The 18,622-nt window shown below is 40.7% G+C and overlaps 1 protein-coding gene across 2 annotated transcripts in view; it reads right to left on the reverse strand.

Moving 5' to 3' along the window:
- CUL3 (cullin 3) overlaps positions 1-12,598 on the reverse strand; it is a 111,617-nt gene extending 99,019 nt beyond the window's left edge. Inside the window, exon 1 of one of the 2 annotated variants that reach the window (XM_004033281.5) lies at positions 12,077-12,598. In XM_004033281.5, the coding sequence (XP_004033329.3) occupies positions 12,077-12,142 (66 nt within the window). In that variant the 5' untranslated portion in view covers positions 12,143-12,598. The remainder of the gene's footprint in view (positions 1-12,076) is intronic. The other variant, XM_031008769.3, reaches the window with a different exon arrangement.
- Between the last annotated feature and the right edge of the window lie 6,024 nt (positions 12,599-18,622).

Below are 18,622 nucleotides of genomic sequence, written 5' to 3' on the forward strand. Positions count from 1 at the left end.
GATCTTGAACTTCCCAGCCTCCACAAGCGTGAGAAAATGCATTTCTGTTCTTTATAAATTACTCAGTCTGCAGGATTTTGTTATAGCACCACAAAAAGATTTCAAGAGTCACTTTTAGCCCTCAAAAATTAAAATACTAACACAAATAAGAGCACACAAATTATTATTTGGCTAGTGATAGCATTCATCAAAAAAGCATATTTCTTTCATGTTGCATTTGCATACACCAAAAGTAGTAAATTATTACTAGAGAATTTAATCTTTGTATTTCTAATACATTTTACTGTTTAATCTATCACTTTAGTATATTCTTAAAGACAAAAAATTAAAAATCAAAGTATTTTAGACATATTAACTTCAAGGAATCACTTTTTGCTAAGTATACTTAAATTTCTATTAACCAAATTTTTTTAATGTGTGTCGTTGGCCTTACAATTTAAAGCAGCAAAGTGTTAACTCATAAATAGGTCAACTAGTAATAATAAGCCTTTCTTACAGGTTATGCTTTTGACTGCTTTATTCAAGTCAATACACACTAAGGTCCCTTTAAACAAGTTATATATTCAAATGTTACTGAACAATACACATTTCCCAAGTTTTTCATAACTTTTATAAATGGTCCATTTACTTAAAGCCAGAAAAACTTAAGCTTACGAAGGAAGCTTACGAAGGCTTCTTCCAACGCCTGGAACCTGAAGGTAGATTCTTTTTGTAAAGAGAGTAGTGCATTGTATAAGCTTCAGCGTCCCCAGATCTGCCCCTGGCTAATAATTTAAAAGGTAACCTTAGAATTAATTTTCTGTATAATGAAAAGAACATGAACTTTTCAGTCCGACATACCCAGAATCTGAATCCCAACTCTGCCCTTCTCTAGGCGTATATGTAATATCATAAATATTTCACTAGTCCTCTCTGAGACCCAAATAGATTTAAAACAGGAGTAACCACATTATACTTAAAATTGTTTTCAGGATTTCAGATAATTAGTTCAAAGTATCTAAAACAGCCTACCACAAGTCAGACATTCAACAAGTTGTTACTAATCTTATAAGGCAACCTCTAGTGGAAATGGAAAGGAACTGGAGATGAAAAAGAAAAAGGAATTTTTCACCATTACTTTGGAGAGGACAGGGCAAACAGAAGAGGCTAAGTGTTGCTCAGTTAAGAGCTGTTTTAGGTAAGAATGACTTACAAACACATATGTCAAGGAATTCCTCTTAGCAATGATGGCTTGCTTTTATAAGAAAGTATCTCTAAGGAATCTTATATTTTCTTAAAGTAGGTAAAAATTCCCCTTTGAAGTCGTTTTATTCATCTGCTCAGCAGTAACATTTCTCATTTAAAGAGTAAATTTGGGTCCATTCCTTTCTCAATGATTACAAGTACTAAATGGAGGTCAAATTAGGAAGTTTTGCTTAGTTACATTTTCAACTTTAAAACTGAATTTAAAAAAAAGAATGCTGTCTAGTAGCAACAGATTTGGATTAGGAGTTAAGGCAACTACAGGATCAGTTCTCAATTTCCTATTAACCGTTATCAAGTTGAGCAAGTAGTATTCTCCTCACCTTTAAAAAAGATTCATTAATAATTATTACTAGTGATTTTAAAGCAATGGTTAACAGAATTTCTTAAAATGAAATCTTTTACAGAACCCCATATACAAATGGTAACACAGGAGCTGCTCTCAAGGACCACAGAGGGAGATTTCGAAGATTTCTACTTAACACTTCCCAGGCCTCCTGGGTCCTAGACACCCTCCAGGCTCCCTGTAAACGTTTGAAAATAACTGCCCTACATGAAACAGAATTATAGTTGAAAATTTTGATTTTATGATTGGGAAATTCTTTTAAATGTCATAGTGATACCACTATTAGCATTTTCTGATATGATTTCATTTAATCCTCACAATTTGTGAAAGACTGCTGTAGTTCTCATCTTAAAGAGGAGGAAACAAACTTAAAGAGTCTGTTAGTTCCTTTATTCAACATTGTGTACTATATGCTGGGTGCATACTGCTGTACTGATCAAAGTCATAAAAAAGACTGAGGCCTCCTCAAGAAAATTATGCTCTAAAAAAGGAAATAGAGACTCCTCTCTCAAGAATCTTGGCTGTGAAAGGAGGTAGTTACTATAATGCAGAAGACAGGAAAAAGACATTTTCCTTCTCTGAGACCAGAGGGAAGGAGTCGAGAATGAATAAAGATGCAGATTAAATAATATAATTGAAAGGGAAGAATGCTGAACGAACTTTGAACTTTCACCTAATTACATTCCTTTTCACACTGATGTAGTAGTTAGGTTTCTTGAAGTAAGAGCAATAAGAGAATTCTCAACAGATAGCTTAAGGACAATGATTAAAGTTTGGAATAGCTCAGGCAAGAAAGGGGAGAGGAAGCTGACCAGGGACATAAAAGAAACTGCTCAGAGGCACTGAGAGTCCAGCTAAATTAGAGACCACTATCTTGCAATTTTCTCCAGGAGTAGCTAGAAAATATGTTCAGTGGGGGCAAATAGGTAGAACGATCCAAGATGCTTTCTGCTGCTATTTCTGGCCTTGTTCTGGGGAGGTAGTAAGAAAGGGGCAACTGGTAACATAGGTGACAGCACCATGGCTTGGGAGAATAAATGGGTCTTCCTGAGATCAAAGGGCACATTAACGTGAGAAGGAACCAAGCAACAAGATAGAATAATTAAATAATAACAGCTTGCATTTATGTATAATGCTTATTATGTGCCAAGCACTATTCTAAGAAGCTTTATATGTATTAACTCCATCTTTAAAACAATTTTATGAGGTAGGTATCATCATTTTTTCCTTTTTGCAAAAGAGGGAACAGACAAGACACTAAGTGATTTGCTCAACGTCCTACATCTAACAAACAGAAGAGCTAGGATAGAATGCAACATGGAAGTCTGAAGATTTTTAAACTAGTAGGATGACAAGCTCTAAGCGTGAAGATCCCTGCAATATAAGCCTGTCTGATCGTCACTGTAGATCCAGGACCTGACCCATAGCAGCAACACACAATAAATGTATTTTAAATTGAATAAATGAATGACTTCCACATGCAATGAACAAAATTAAAATAGAGGCTAGACATAATATCTGTGAGGAATGTATTAACATAGTATCTGTGAGGAAGGTATTAAACTCCTCAATGACTGAGGGAGCATGAGTTCAGGAAGTCAGATGGTCATAGGGAGAGAGCAGGAGAGTAATTCTCAAGCCAAAAAAGATGATGATGGACGTGGCAATAAACCACATCTGGGCCCAATAATTCAAGGACTGTAACAGAAACCTCAATTCAAAAAGATAAGCCTGAGAAATAGGGGACCAGAGTGTACAATTTAACAGTGTGACAGGAAGGGATGAGATGCGAAGAACAGTCATGGTGGAGGAAGTGAAATGTAGACCACAGCTAGTAAACAGAAAGACTGGACCGCAGACTAAGTCTTCTAACTCCCAATTCAGGGTCACTGACAATTTCAACTCATTTTTCCAGGAGACTAGGCTGACTACCCTGCTACATACAGAAGTGCCACATGATCTTTAACGACCCTCTACTACATCTTAAGACTTCACTTAGAGTTACAAAAACTTCAAACATTTCAGAGCATCATTTGCGCTGACTTACTGAATTTATCAATTACTATGGTTTGGCTTAGAGGACTAGTTTCTCATGTAATCAATCATTCACTAACCACTCACACTATGCTAAATGCTGCATGGTTCAAAAGGATGTCTGGCATAAGCTTTGGACAGGGACCATAACCTAACCTAGTTCAGGAGTGAAAAAAAAGGGGAGGGGGAGGAGAAAGAGGAGAAAGGGAGGAAAGGAAGGAAAAAAGAAAAACTAGATGTGTTTTTAGATGCACATTTAACATACATATTATAGAACATGCAAACCAAATGAGTGTTTATTCCTTCAATAAAGTTACAAGAGGTTACACACTTACTCCAAGGATTACATGTGAATCATATATGAACTTCTGTTTTTGAAGCCACCCCTCAAGAGCCAACAGGATTCTTTAAGTATCCCAGTGGTACTAAACCCATATCCTTTGAGAATGCTTTCTTAGAACGATTCACAAACTGGCTCTGCAGGCTTTTCAAAACTTAAGTTCTAGAAGTTGTACAATAAAATGACAGGATCGCTAAAAATAAGTGTATGGCATTCAGTGTAACTGCTTGCAAAAACAACATCCAATTTTAATATTGGCCTAATCATGGCTAAATATTGGTATAACAATAGTTAACTATGTGCTAAGTTCTATTTTAAAGCTTTATTTTATTTCTCACACAACAAACCTGTAAGATGGGTCTCATTAGCAGTCTCATTTTACACAGGGGAAAACTGAGGCTACAAGAAGTAACTTGTTAAAGGTTATGCAGCTAGAGGCCAGGCGCGGTGGCTCACGCCTGTAATCCCAGCACTGTAGGAGGATGAGGCAGACGGATCACGAGGTCAGGAGATCGAGATCATCCCGGCTAACACGGTGAAACCCCGTCTCTACTAAAAATACAAAAAAATTAGCCAGGTGTGGTGGCAGGCACCTGTAGTCCCAGCTACCAGGGAGGCTGAGGCAGGAGAATGGCGTGAACCCGGGAGGTGGAGCTTGCACTGAGCTGAGATCACGCCACTGCACTCCAACCTGGGTGACAGAGTGAGACTCTGTCTCAAAAAAAAAAAAAAAAAAAAAAAAAAGGTGATGCAGCTAGAAAGACACGGAGCTGGTATTCAAGCCCACACTCTTATCTACTATGCTTTCAGTCTCTTTACTTTTTAGTCACATCCCTATATTCATATGTTGAATACTCCAGTGCAAAAGTAAATGAAAATTCTCTACAGACTATTCATAGTTTTATTCTCCTAAGTAGTCAAAGAAATGCAAATTAAAGCATTAAAGTACTATTTTTTCACCTATAAAATTAAACATACATTATGCTGGGTAAGATACTGCTACACAGAAGTTAAACGGATACAACCTTGAGAAATATAATTAATTCTTAAGAGTGCTCACTTTAAAGCCAGATTGCTTGGGTCAGAATCCTAGTTCTGCCACTTGGAAGAATACCTTAAGCAAATTATTTAGCCTCTCAAAGCCTCATCTGTAGAACAGATAATAGCAGTATTCGATAGAGTTTGCTCAAATGATTAAGTTTAGATATGCAGAGTACATGATAAGCATTTAGAAAGTGTTAGCTATTATTATTACCTTTATGGAGGTCAATTAGGTAATATATTTCAGTTATGTGCAGCCGAATAATTCCATAATCATAGATGGGCTCAAATATTTATGTGTCTAAATAGTCATAGTTGCAATCTTTTTTAACAGAAAAAATATGGACTCCCTGGAATCAACCAAAATATTTGGCAATAGGGAAATGGTTAAGCAAACTGAAGTATGATAGTCATTAAAAACTATGTTTTCAAAAATTTACAGTAAGAAATTTTTTAACAGCAGCATATACAATGATCATCTTACCTTAATTTTACTGTCTGTTCAGTCAACAATATGAAATTGAAATTCCAAAAACACATGAAAATGTTAATGTTGTTTGTTTCCAAGTGGTAGGATTACAGGTGATTTTTTTTATTTCCCTACTTGTACATTTAGATAATTATCAATTTTTCTACCAGGAATATATCATTGTTATAATTAGAAAAGCTACTAAAATAAATTCATTGCTTTAACAGACTATGGTTGAATAGTTTTCACAAGACACTGATAGACTAATAACTAATTGTAATTCATGTGTTAACTCAGTGATTTGTTCTTACTAGTAATACCTTTACATTCTGTTGACCTTACAATGGGCTAACAAGAACTACTTTTAAAAAAAAGTTGCATTATTTAAAACTACAAATTGTCTAGTAACTTTTATATAAACCTAACAAGACTACTAAAGACCATCCATGTACTCTGGAATGAAAATAACAAAAAATTACCTCTAAAGTCTCCCAATGTATAATATAAAAAAAAGGCACACCACTTTTTCTAGCCTTAATCATATAATCTTCCTGAACTGGACAAATGCTTTCATCCCTTAACTTCATTTAATGAATGATGTACAAACAAATGAAGCATTCTCTAATTTGTTTGCATCAAGTTTGTGATTTATGTATTACTTAAAAAGCCAAATTTTTACATTATATTTCATATTACTTAGTTTCTAATTCAATTTTGGTACTAATAATTTTCCAGGTTCCTCTGAACTGCTATCTAGAAAGACAAGACAAAATAAATACTTTGTTAATAACAACCGTATGCTTTTATTTTTCTAACTTCTAAAGTCAGAGTAGTACTAACAGCTATGACAATACTGGCTGTCCCAAAACTATAAACAGTATTAGTTTAAGTGTAAGTAACACTTTAATGAATCTGTTTCACTTTGTTTCACAACATGAAAAATGAAAAGCAAATTTATAATTAATTCTCTGCTCAGTGTGATCTGCAAGACTACCATCCAGCTTTCCTCTATGTACCAGTCCAGGTAGTACTATGCCAACAACTACCTTCCCTAAGAAAGAGAAACCTACTATGAAGATGAAAGCTGTTCCCTCAAATCTGGCAAACATTTCTGTAGCTCGAAGAAAAGAAAAAAAAAAAAAAGATTAACTGTACCCATCTGTCCTTAGACTCTTCCTGTTCTTAAGTATATCACAAATGAACATAAAACTCTTTCACTAATGTGAGTCGCCCTGTATGTTCCAGCTAACAATCATTTCCAAACAGTTGCTGTCCATGCTACACAAGTGGAGTTCCTCTAACATTAGGGAGTGGGCATTTTATCATAACACTCTTTCTCATGATGAGTTAGCAAGCTTTTATAAACTAACTGAAGCTACTTCCAGGACCCCAGGGTAGAGATCTTAAGAGCCTGATTACATTCTGGAGACAGTCACCTTCATAACAGGTTTCCCAAACTCTGAAGGCTAGGCCAAGAAAGGCTTCATTACCGTTTGATACAGGAAAGGACAGCATTTTCATTCAAACGTATCCCCTCCAATTCTAATCAAGCTCATCAAACCCATGTGGGCAAAACCCCAGACAGTAAAAATGGTAATAAATGATTTTTCAAAGATAAAGATAATAAAAGGCTCACCTGAAAGCAACTAATCCTACATGGTGGAAGAAAGCCCAGGAGTAAGGGAGAGACTCCCTGGGAAAGAACTATTTGATCCAGACCCACATTATTTCCAGAAGTTTCACAATTACTGCCTGCTTTCTTTAAAAAGTTTTGTGGTCCTTGTTGTTCCTTTGCATACAAATTAAAATTTAAACATTATCAAAAAGATGTGAAATGATACATTTTGTGCAAGGCAGGAAAGCTTATAAACTGGAATAAACTTTTCCTTTGTCAACAGCTTACAAATACAGAAACGTCCTTATTGTCTTCCATCTTAAAAAGAACTTCTAGGAAAAGGTCTATTTAAAAATGTAAATTGTGCATTAAACTGTTGTGTATTATAACTTCTACAGACAATGATGAAGGTATACTTAAAATACGCACTAAGGCTGAAACGCGGTGGCTCACAGCTGTAATCCCAGCACTTTGCGTAACAGCGGTGGGCTGATCACCTAAGATCAGGAGTTCAAGACCAGCCCAGCCAACATGGCGAAACCCCATCACTATTTAAAACACAAAAATTAGCCAGACGGGGTGGCGCAAACCTGTAGTCCCAGCTACCTGGGAGACTGAGACATAAGAATCGGTTGAACCCAGGAGGTGGAGGCTGCAGTGAGCCAAGATCGTGCCACTACACTCTAGCCTGGGCGACAGAGCAAGACTCTGTCTCAAAAAAGAAAAAAAATGCACTCAAAACACTAAAAAGAATCTGATATTACTGATGGGAATTTATCTGGAGTAGTATCTATAAAATATCCGGTAAGTTCAATTACCACTCTATTTTGCAATGAAAACAATCTCAAAACCACAATTCTATATTTTTTTACAAGTTAATTTTGTAAAACAATCTGAGATGAGTGCTTGAGATTTTTTTTTTTTTTTTAAGACAAGAGTCTTGCTCTAAGGCCTAGGCTGGGGAATGAAAGAAATGGGGGCGTGGATTTTGGTCAAAGGATACAAGTTTTAAGATGAATAAATTGTGGAGATCAAATGTGCAGCACAGTTAAGAACAGTTAATAATACTATATTACATATTTTACATTTGCTATGGCAGTAGATCTTACTTGTTCTCATCACACAGACATAAAAAACAGAACTATTGGCCAGGCGCGGCGGCTCACACCTGTAATCCCAGCACTTTGAGAGGCCAAGGCAGGCGGATCACGACGTCAGGAGTTCAAGACCAGCCTGACCAACATGGTGAAACCCCATCTCTACTAAAAAGACAAAAACTAGCCAGGCGTGGTGGCACACGCCTGTAATCCCAGCTACTCGGGAGGCTGAGGCAGAAGAATCGCTCGAACCCAGGAGGCGGAGGTTGCAGTGAGCTGAAACCGTGCCACTGCACTTCAGCCTGGGGGACAGAGCGAGTTTCCATCTCGAAAAAAAAAAAAAAAGATGAGGTGATTATGTGTTAGCTTGATGGTAGTAATCATGTCAGAATGTATACATATATCAAAACATCATGTTGTCCATCTTAAACATATATAATTTTTCTTTTCTTTTTTTTTTTTTTTTGAGACAGAGTCTCACTCTGTTGCCCAGCCTGGAGTGCAGTGGCACGATCTTGGCTCACTGCAACCTCTGCCTCCCAGGTTCAAGTGATTCTCGTGCCTTAGCCTCCCGAGCAGCTGGAATTATAGGCGTGTATCACCACACCTGACAAATTTTTTTATTTTTAGTAGAGACAGGGGTTTGCGTGTTGGCCAGGCTGGTCTCCAACTCTTAACCTCAGGACCTCAGGTGATCCGCCTGCCTTGCCTGTCCCCAAGTGCTAGGATTACAGGTGTGAAGGTGTGAATCACCTTGCCCGGCCGAGTGCTTGACACTTTTGGTGAAACTATAGTTTCCCTTAAATTACAGTAAGTATATATCCAAACAACGGATGTAAAATACAATAATTTTTAAATATGTACATATGTGGAACCATAAACAATTAAGGATGTACATATGTATAACCATAAACAATTTTTTTTTTTTTTTTTGAGACAGAGTTTCGCTTCTGTTGCCCAGGCTGGAGTGCAATGGCGCGATCTCAGCTCACTGCAACCTCGGCCTTACAGGTTCAAGCGATTTTCCAGCCTCAGCTTCCCAAGTAGCTGGGATTACAGGCATCCGCCACCACGCCCCGCTAATTTTTTGTATTTTAAGTAGAGATGGGATTTCACCATGTTGGCCCGGCTGGTCTCAAAGCTCCTGACCTCAGGTGATCCACCTGCCTCGGCCTCCCAAAGTGCTGGGATCACAGGCGTGAGCCACTGCGCCCGGCCATATTTTTTCTTTACGGAACACTAGGTATTAACTACTTTTGACTAGCAACTCACGCAGTCTGTAGTTATGTACAAGACTGCCAATCTGGAAGACAGCAATTTTGAAGGTCTATAAGCACACGCTTAGTAAGATAAATCTATGAAATACCCTAACACTGAGATATACATCTATCTGTAACAAAGGGCCATAAACTGTAATAGTTCTTTCCAATGGGAATCACTTAGGAATGTTATTAATACTTATTAAACAGTAATGAAAAATTCTTTTAGAAATCAGCAGCTATTAACTACTGAATATCAAAACTCAAAACTAGTCACTTACTTCATGTAAGGTTTTCAGAAAAACCTGCAAAAGTTATAGACAGAATGGATCCAAATTAGCTCATAATCATAACGAAGCTAACAAAAAAAAAATTCAGTTCCAGTACTATGTGGTAACGTATCACACAACGTTATTATACTGGTCAGCTAAAGGAATAATGAAATTCTCTCCCACCTCTTCTCCCCAACAATATTAGCTCCAAAAGGCAGGGATCTTGGTCTTTCTAGCTATACTGACAGACCCCCAGAACAGTGCCTGGCACGTAATATTCAGTATTTGAACAAATTAAATGATGGCAAAACAGGTAAGAGCAGGGAAACCTGAAGAGTTTAATTACACATACATGAACGTACAACTGGTCAATCAGAAGGCCATTAACTTGAGTGAGTTGATGTCAAATTTGAGTTACTCCACATTTTAGCAAAAAATCTTATTTAGAACGTGAGACTTCAAGAATTGAGTAGTGTAAGGCTGCACACACTGCTAGAAAATCTGTTGTATACAGGCCCGGCGCGGTGGCTCACTCCTGTAATCCCAGTACTTTGGGAGGCCGAGGTGGGTGATCACCTGAGGTCGGGAGTTCGAGACCAGCCTGACCAACATGGAGAAACCTCGTCTCTACTAAAAATAAGAAATTAGCCCGCTGTGGTGGCGCATGCCTGTAATCCCAGCTACTCAGGAGGCTTTTAACCCAGGAGGCGGAGGTTGCGGTGAGCTGAGATCACGCCATTGTACTCCAGCCTGGGCAACAGGAGCGAAACTCTGTCTCAAAAAAAAAGAAAATCTGTTGTATAAAACTACTAACTTCATAAAATTCTAAGTAATTCTAAACTCTAAAGTGGTCAGAATTTAGTAGGAAAATTAATATTACTCACAAATGCATAACTCAGCTCTCTGCCCAATTATAAGGGAAAACATACTAGTAAGCTTCGTTAGTACTCGCTTGTCAACATTTCTCACGTTTACTTAGAAAAAAGTTTGAAACATTCAAAAAATCTTTAATTGTTATCAAAACACTTCATTCTCCTAAATACATCGTACCTATTTACACAAAGCAGAGGTTTTCGCACACTGACTTTAGTATTTATGTTCTTACAATTTCAGAATTCTGCATGAGGTGTATCCTTTTAAATTTTAGGAATTCAGAGAGATCCTCATGTTCTCTGAAACTAAATCACTTGACTCAACTGGGGCAATCACATCAAGGTAAGTCTTTCCTCACTGCAACTGCGCTTCAGGAAAAGCATGCTTTAAAAAGTGACAACAAATCCCCCTCTTTCGCTGGTACATCATATGAAGTATTTATGAATCTAAGAAGGGAAGACCAAGATCTTTCTCTAATTTTACTTTTAAAATCTTCTGTCCGATTGCTAGCTAGTTCGTCTGTCTTGACGCATGCCTTTTATTGTAGCGACATAGGCAAGTATGTCCAGTTCGTTAACAGTACATTTTAATTGCTTGCCATGGGGTAGCTGAACCAGATTTGACACCCAAACTTATATTCTATATACTAAACATCGCAAGGGTACGACTCAACGTAATGCCAAAAAAGAAAAAGTTTCTGAGAACACGTTTGCTGTCACTGAAAGCGATGAAAGAAAGCAACTCCGCAAGGCGACTACACTCATTCTTTGGGCTCCCAAGGCTGAGAAATGGAGAACCAATTGTCCGGTTTGCTCTCTGTTGCTTCTCCCCCACCCGGCCTTCCTCCGAGTGGCGAGGCAATCCTGCACAAGAGTTTGTAAAGTGCTTAGGAAGCTTGTAGGATGAAAAACGCTATAAATACACCCAATGTTACTAGTTTATGACCACGGAGCATTCCGTGGAACCACTGTCACTGCGTCGGGGGCAGGTTGATGGCATAGCCCTTCCTGGGGAGGGGGGCAGAGAGAGAGAGCAGCCCCTTCATCACCCTAAAAGCTAGGCTGGGTAATTTTTCAAAGTGTAGCGAAACCCCAAGTGAAAAGTTCCACACACGCCCCACACAGGGGGGACTCCGCGGCTGCTAGCAGCGCCGGAGACTGGGCCTACAACCCCGGCAACGTGGGGAGGCGTGGGGCGGCCGAGGGGCCCCGGCCGCAGCCGACGCCCGCGGAGCGGCTGAAGGAGCAGCTCCCGGACGGGGGCGCGGCGCCAGGCCCGGGCTCCCGGCGCGGGGAACGGCACGGGAGGGCGGCCGCGCCGGAGCCCCGCGCCGCCCGGTTGCCGGGAAGGCTCGCGTCCCGCGGCCGGCGGGCGTGGGGGAGGGGAGGCCGGGCCTGCGGCCTGTTGGGGGACTTCAGCCCGGGCCTCGCGTGCGGCTCTCGGCCCGGCCCCCAGCCCCGGGGTCCCGGACGCCGAGGAGAGACTCACCGGAAAGGCCCGGATCCGCATCTTGGTGTCCTTCCGGCTGCCCGTGCCTTTGCTCAGATTCGACATGGTGCTCGTCCCCTCCCCGGCGGCGGCTTCAGGTCGCGCTCCGCGACGCCGGTGTCACATTTAAGGCGGGCAGGCAGGCTAGGGTCGACGCTGGGGGCGGCGGCGGCGCGGCCCCCGGGCAGGGCTGGGGAGCTGGCCGGCCCCTGGGCAGCCGCGGCGGCGGCGGGGGCGGCGGCGGTGGCGGCTTGGACTCCGGCGACTCCGATGCGGCTGGGGGGCTGCGCTGGCGCGGCGGCTCCGCGGGGTCCCCCTCACGTCCGGCTCGGCTCCCTTTATCGCGCTCCTCCGCGATGGCGGCGGCGGCGGCGGCGGACAAACATCTCACTGCGCAGGCCGAACGTCGTCCTCCTCCTCCTCCTTCTCCTCCTCCGCCTGAGCGAGACGAGATCCGGCCCAGAGGGTGGAGGGGGGAGGAGGGAGGGAGGAGAGCCGGAGAGTGAGAGATGCCGGGGGAGGGAGGTGGGAGGACCGGGGGGGGAGCCCGGCGGCCGCGGCGGGGGACGCTCAGATCTCGCGAGAAGAGGGCGAGCGCGCTGCCCCCTGGTGGGCGGGGCGAAGCCCGGGAGAGGGTGGGCGCCACCGGAGGGGAGGAGGGGAACAGGGAACTGAAGGAAGTGGGAGGGGCCGGCGGGGCGGGGAAGCGGAAAGGGGGCGTGGCTGAGGGCGGGAGGATTAAGCTGCCTTTTTGAAAGTGGAGCGCCAGATCCCGGGTTCTGGGTGGAGGTGGTTGCTGATTGGTGGAGCTCGGAGCGGCAGTTGGGAGGGTCCTGGTCACATGGTGGGGAGTGGGAGGGGGAAGTTCGGAGAGCGGGAGCGGGATGGTAGTGGGCTGGGCCCACTGGGCTGGGACAGCAGGAGGATAGTCTTGAGGAGGAGCGTGGGGTGCTAGATGTGTAACTACGTCCCGAACTGGTTCCTGTGTTTTTCTAGGGCATGTGGACTAGGGATGGGTACTTGAGTAGAAGCCAGCAACTTGAAGAGTTTGTGCAGGAGTTAGCTGCAGTGTCGGAAATTAGTGTCCTGTATGCTCAACAAGGTATTCGGACTGGGTGTGCACACCACAGCTCTCAGGACTGGAAGGTGGAAATTTAATCTACAAAGTTCCCTTAAACTGCATAAGCTTCGGGACCTCTTGATTCACTGATATTTTCTGGTGGACCCAGGGCTTATTCATGTTAAAACCTGTTTTTCATTACCATCAGAATAAACTGACAGCTCCATTAATGAAATGCAGCATTTGGTAAATAATGTTAAGTGGAATGATAGAAACCTATCTTTAACCTACCGGATAAATCATTTCTACCATTACCAAGAGTATTGTAGATTTTTAAAGCCAAAATTACTGTCTGATTCAGTTGCTGTATATTTGAATAGGTTTTGGCTTTTGGTTTTGGAGGAGAGGCGTTTTGTCGCTTTATAGTCAAAATGTCTATTTTGACTTATCGGTTTTGCTGTCCATTTATTATGAATTGTACTTCCTCATTTACCTACTTGCCCAATTGCTGTTATGTTTGGGTTTCTGACTCTGCAAGGGAATACGTGAGTTCTTATTAAAGTTTGTGTTCTTCCTATCTTAAAGAAGCATATGTTTGGGGGATGGATATCTACATTTAGAAGCTGGAATTTTAATACTTTTAAATAGCAAACTTAATATAAAGTGAAATACACTTATTTGTTGACTGTAAGGTTGAATTTGCCCTAAATTAACTTAATCCTGATGACTAAGCTTATGAGTGTTGTGCTTAAAGCCCCTTCTTGCTTAAAACGCCCCATTGCAAATACCATATTTTCTTGTTTTTTTTTTTTTTGTGGGAGTTTTTTGGTATTGGCTAATTAAAGCAGGAGCTTAAGAAACAAGAATGTTGCTTAAGACAATATCTGTAAATACTGAAGCTAAAAATAGGTTATCAAGAACTGAGTTGATAAACTAAGATTGGGAGAGGCTCTGACTTCAATGTAAGGTAATGTCAGCCTTGAATAGGAGTTTATAATCTCTATGCTAATTGAACCTCCATTTCCATAACATTATAATATAATAACAAACAATGTTTTTCTCTTGGTTGTACTCTCATATGGCCCAGTTTCTTTGTAATGTAAGAATATATGTTCAGAATAGGGATCTCTGAGGAACCAAAAAAAGAAATAAAAAAAAATTTTAAAAAAGAATATGTGTTCTTGGAGCCATTGTTTGAATCTCAATTCTGCCACTTTACTAGCTGTGTTTTGCGTCTTTTGGGGCATGGAGTTGACAATCCCCAGAATTCCTCATCTGTAAAACGGAGACAATAACAATACTTCCTCCTTGGGCTACTGTGAAATTTAAACAGATGAATACGTTTTAAAGAGCCCTGAGAACTGGGCATGGAGCAGCAACTTACCACCTGTTGGCTGTTATTAACATGGGCATTAAAGCCAAGGTTATACTACTTCCTTTATTCAATAGGTAGGTTTCTAAACAACAACAACAAAAAACACTTGTATGCTTTTATAAAATGAGTCATATTTTGAAACTAAGCCAGTCCCCGACATTTGGATCTCTCAGACTAATAAAATATTTTCTGATAAGCTAGGGAGTCATTATAGGTTTGGCAACTTTATATTGGCAAGGGTATTAAAAAGGAACAACTAGCATAGATTATTCCCATCATTTATTAAAAAGTATTTTAACCTCAGAAATGAGGGAAGATCCATTTTTGAATAAAGGACAGTTCCTTGAATTGAACAGCCTCGTAATGAACAATACGTCACACTGATTTTTCTTATTTCACTGTGAACCTAAACCCACTACATTAAGGTATGTTTCTACTTAATTGTAAAGCATATAGTAAGTATAGTAACTCTAATGTATTTGTTTTGTGAACCCAAATTTTCGTACATTGGTGTTGCTTAACCAAAATTTAGCTGCGTCTAAAAGCATCACTGTGAACTGTGTCTTCCCTTAAGCTTTTAACCACCAAGGATCAGAAAAATGCTTCAAAATGATTTTGTCATTAAGCAGTCTGCTCATTTATTTGTTCAGTTATTCATTTATTCAATAATTATTATTGAATGGCTACTATATGTCAGGAACTAGGGTGAATGAGACAGATGGGACCTGCCATCACATCCTTTTTCACATCTCACAGTTTGTAAACCACAGACCCATATTGGATTTGGCCCCAACTTTGTATATACTTCAGTCCAGAAATCAGATATTTTCCTTCCTGTGGAAGCAACATCCTCAGAATGTCTATGAAATACTTTCTGAAGCAGCAGTAGATTATTTTTCTGTGCCCAGTCATATTCCCTGACTTGCAAATAGCAAATAAACTTTCAGGATGTTGCTTTTCTGCAAACTGCCACCTGATCTAGCAGAGAAAGCAGCACTGGAATAGGAACTCACTAGATCTTGCATGCCTGGCGATTGGTATTCCTACTCATGCTGACAGTGTCCTGACACAGGAAAACAGTTGCCTCATTTCCATTTATTCTTTCCATTTATGCATATGGAGCATGTGCATTCAGAGAGATCAGGCAGTTGGGTGGGCCAGCCCCTTTTCTACATCCCAGTCTGTGAAAGAGCAATATAAGATATGAGGAGCTGGTAAAAGGAAGTAATAGCCTCTTCTTGACCATCAGTTTCTAGGTACTCGGGATACCAAGTCACTTTAATCAATGTTTCAGATCTGCTGATTTTATTGTACAGATATTGGTTGTTAAAACAGCTCAAAGCCTACAGTTTCAATTTGAAAGACCCGTTCAATGGTTTTGAGTAGACCAAGACTATGTTAAGAGAGAGAGAAAATGTTTTTAAGTTGGAAGGCAAAGATGTATAGATATTATCAGCTCTTGGAATGGAAGGGCTAGATCTTCTACTTTCTTGTCTCTGCCAGGCAACTAATAAGTATTATAGGCCATTAGATATGGAGTTGTATATATTTAGGGTAGTAGCACGTGTATGTGCATTATAAGATGACATTGTCGGCAAATACCCCATTGAGAACATAACCACAGACGCTTAAATATGTGAAAACTGTAGGCCTTCTCCATGCAACTTTTCTACTGTGTCCTTAAAATTTTTCTTATATCATTGAGACAAGAAGCATATGAGACACATAAGCATATGAGACAAGTTACATCTTAAACTAAAAAATGTTAAATGTCTGATTATATCATAAAAATCCATCTCAGTATTTCATCATATGGTCATACAAAAGAAAATCATCTCCCTGGCAGCTCTGGAAATGTTCTGGTTGGCTCGGACAGTCTGTTTATTCCACATGTACCCAATAAATTAACATTTTGTAAATAAAAATATCTATACAACCAACTAACCCAATTTAATATAATATAGATTCTCAATTTAAAAATATAGGCATGGCTTCTATGTAATCTTATTTCAAAGAAAAAGAATTTCTTCTTATTAATACCATTGTAACAGTAAATGTATCAAGAAACCTCTAGGGGACAGTTATGAGTATGTATTGCTTTCATTCATGACAAGTAAAGTATATGCTGAAGTTTGTAACTCATCAGCTCTGTCTTTGTGAAGTAAGTTAATTTTGGAGTTGAGATAAAGCATTGTGCCAAAAGAGCTATAAAAATAATGGTCTAAATTTTATGTTAGATTTAGTAATTGTATGAATTATAAATACTACAGTGGACAAATGTAATAAAATGGCATTATCTTTTTTTTGTTTTTTGAAACAGAGTCTCACTGTTTTGCCCAGGCTGGAGTGCAGTGGTGGGACCTCAGCTCACTGCAACCTCTGCCTGCTGGGTTCAAGCAATTCTTCTGCCTCAGCCTCCCAAGTAGCTGGGATTACAGGTGCCCACCACTATGTCTGGCTCCTTTTTTGTATTTTTAGTAGAGATGTGGTTTCACCATGCTGGCCAGGCTGGTCTCGAACTCCTGACTTCGTGATCCGCCCACCTCGGCCTCCCAAAATACTGGGATTACAGATGTGAGTCACTGCGCCCGGCAATGGCATTATCTTTAAACTTCTTTAATAAGCTCTTTGTCTTCAGTTCGTAATAAAACTATATTCTTAACTCTTATATCTAGAACTGGTAGAAATCAGAATCTGAAAGAAGGCGCCCTCGTAAAGAAAAGAACCTTTAAGAGACTAAAAGATGTAAAAATTCTTGGGGCCAGGCCAGGCGTGGTAGCTCACGCCTGTAGACCCAGCACTTTGGGAGGGCAAGGTGGGAGGATCACCTGAGGTCAGGAGTTCAAGACCAGCCTGGCCAATGTGGTGAAACCCTGTCTCTACTAAAAATACAAAAAAAATTAGCCGGGTGTGGTGGCAGGCACCTGTAATCCCAGCTACTCTGGAGGCTAAGGCAGGAGAATTACTTGAAACTCGAGAGGCAGAGGTTGCAGTGAGCCAAGATCGTGCCACTGCACTCCAGCCTGGACGCCAAGAGCAAAACTCCATCTCAAAAACAAAAACAAAAACAAAAACAAATTGTTGGGGCCTATTTCTAGCCTGAAATTGACAAATGAATTCCTAGAGTAAGTTGATTTTTAAGTTACTGGTCTCTGAGTCCTCTAATTTTTGCATGGCTAGATATTGGGCAAAAAAAAACCCTTTAATGGGCAATTCTGAAATAGTGTGACAAGTGGACACCTTGTTAGGATAAAACCAGCAACTTTACATCAAACCTAGTTAAAAACCTTTTAAAGAATTTTCATTTATGAGAAATTGGTTAAAAATGGTATGGAACTTCTCTGTTACTGAAATTCTCATTGAGAAGTGGCTATCTCTACATGAACCTTTGGGGTTTTTTGTTTTTTTTTTTTGAGGAAAAAAACTACTTTAGATGCCTGTTGTAAAGGCAGTTTCATATTCTTCTGTTAATTAGTATAGTGATGTTTGTCCTTTCTTGGGGAGGGGAGGAGGTATTTCCTATTAGTACCCTGGTCTCTTGTTTTAACAGAATCACCCACTGGGTGTGGTCTTGGTGGATAGTGGCTTCCACTTCCTACTATGGTAGTCGGAGGGGTCTGATCTTCCCTGTCCTCTGCCCAGTTCGGCCTGGGAGTGGAGGTATAGGGAGACACAGGCAATCAGACCCTCTCCTACAAGCTCTGACTCTTGAGTGGGAGACACAGGCAATCAGACCCTCTCCTAGAAGCTCTGACTGTTGAGTAGGTGACTGAAGGACACAGGATGGTTGGTGGGCACCCAAGCAGTGGCAGTGAGTGGCCTGGGCTCTTCCCACAGAATGACTTTAGTTGCGATTCCTGCTCCTCGACTTTCCAGCTGTTCTCTGGTTCCTGCTTGTTGTCCAACCCTGGTCCTCCTACCTCCCCTAGTTTTCTGTGACTCCAAACATGCCTTCCCCAGATTCCATTTTTGCTTAAAATAGTCAAAGTTTGTTTCCCCCATGTGTCACTCAGCGTCCTGGCAGGAAACAGATGGCTCACTCCAACAGGGAAATTGAGAAGAGTTTAACTACAGGACTTTCACAGAGTATGGGTAGAGATAGAGGGTGATC

This window comes from Gorilla gorilla, chromosome 11 (assembly GCF_029281585.2).
Source record: "Gorilla gorilla gorilla isolate KB3781 chromosome 11, NHGRI_mGorGor1-v2.1_pri, whole genome shotgun sequence".
Classification (NCBI taxonomy): domain Eukaryota; kingdom Metazoa; phylum Chordata; class Mammalia; order Primates; family Hominidae; genus Gorilla; species Gorilla gorilla.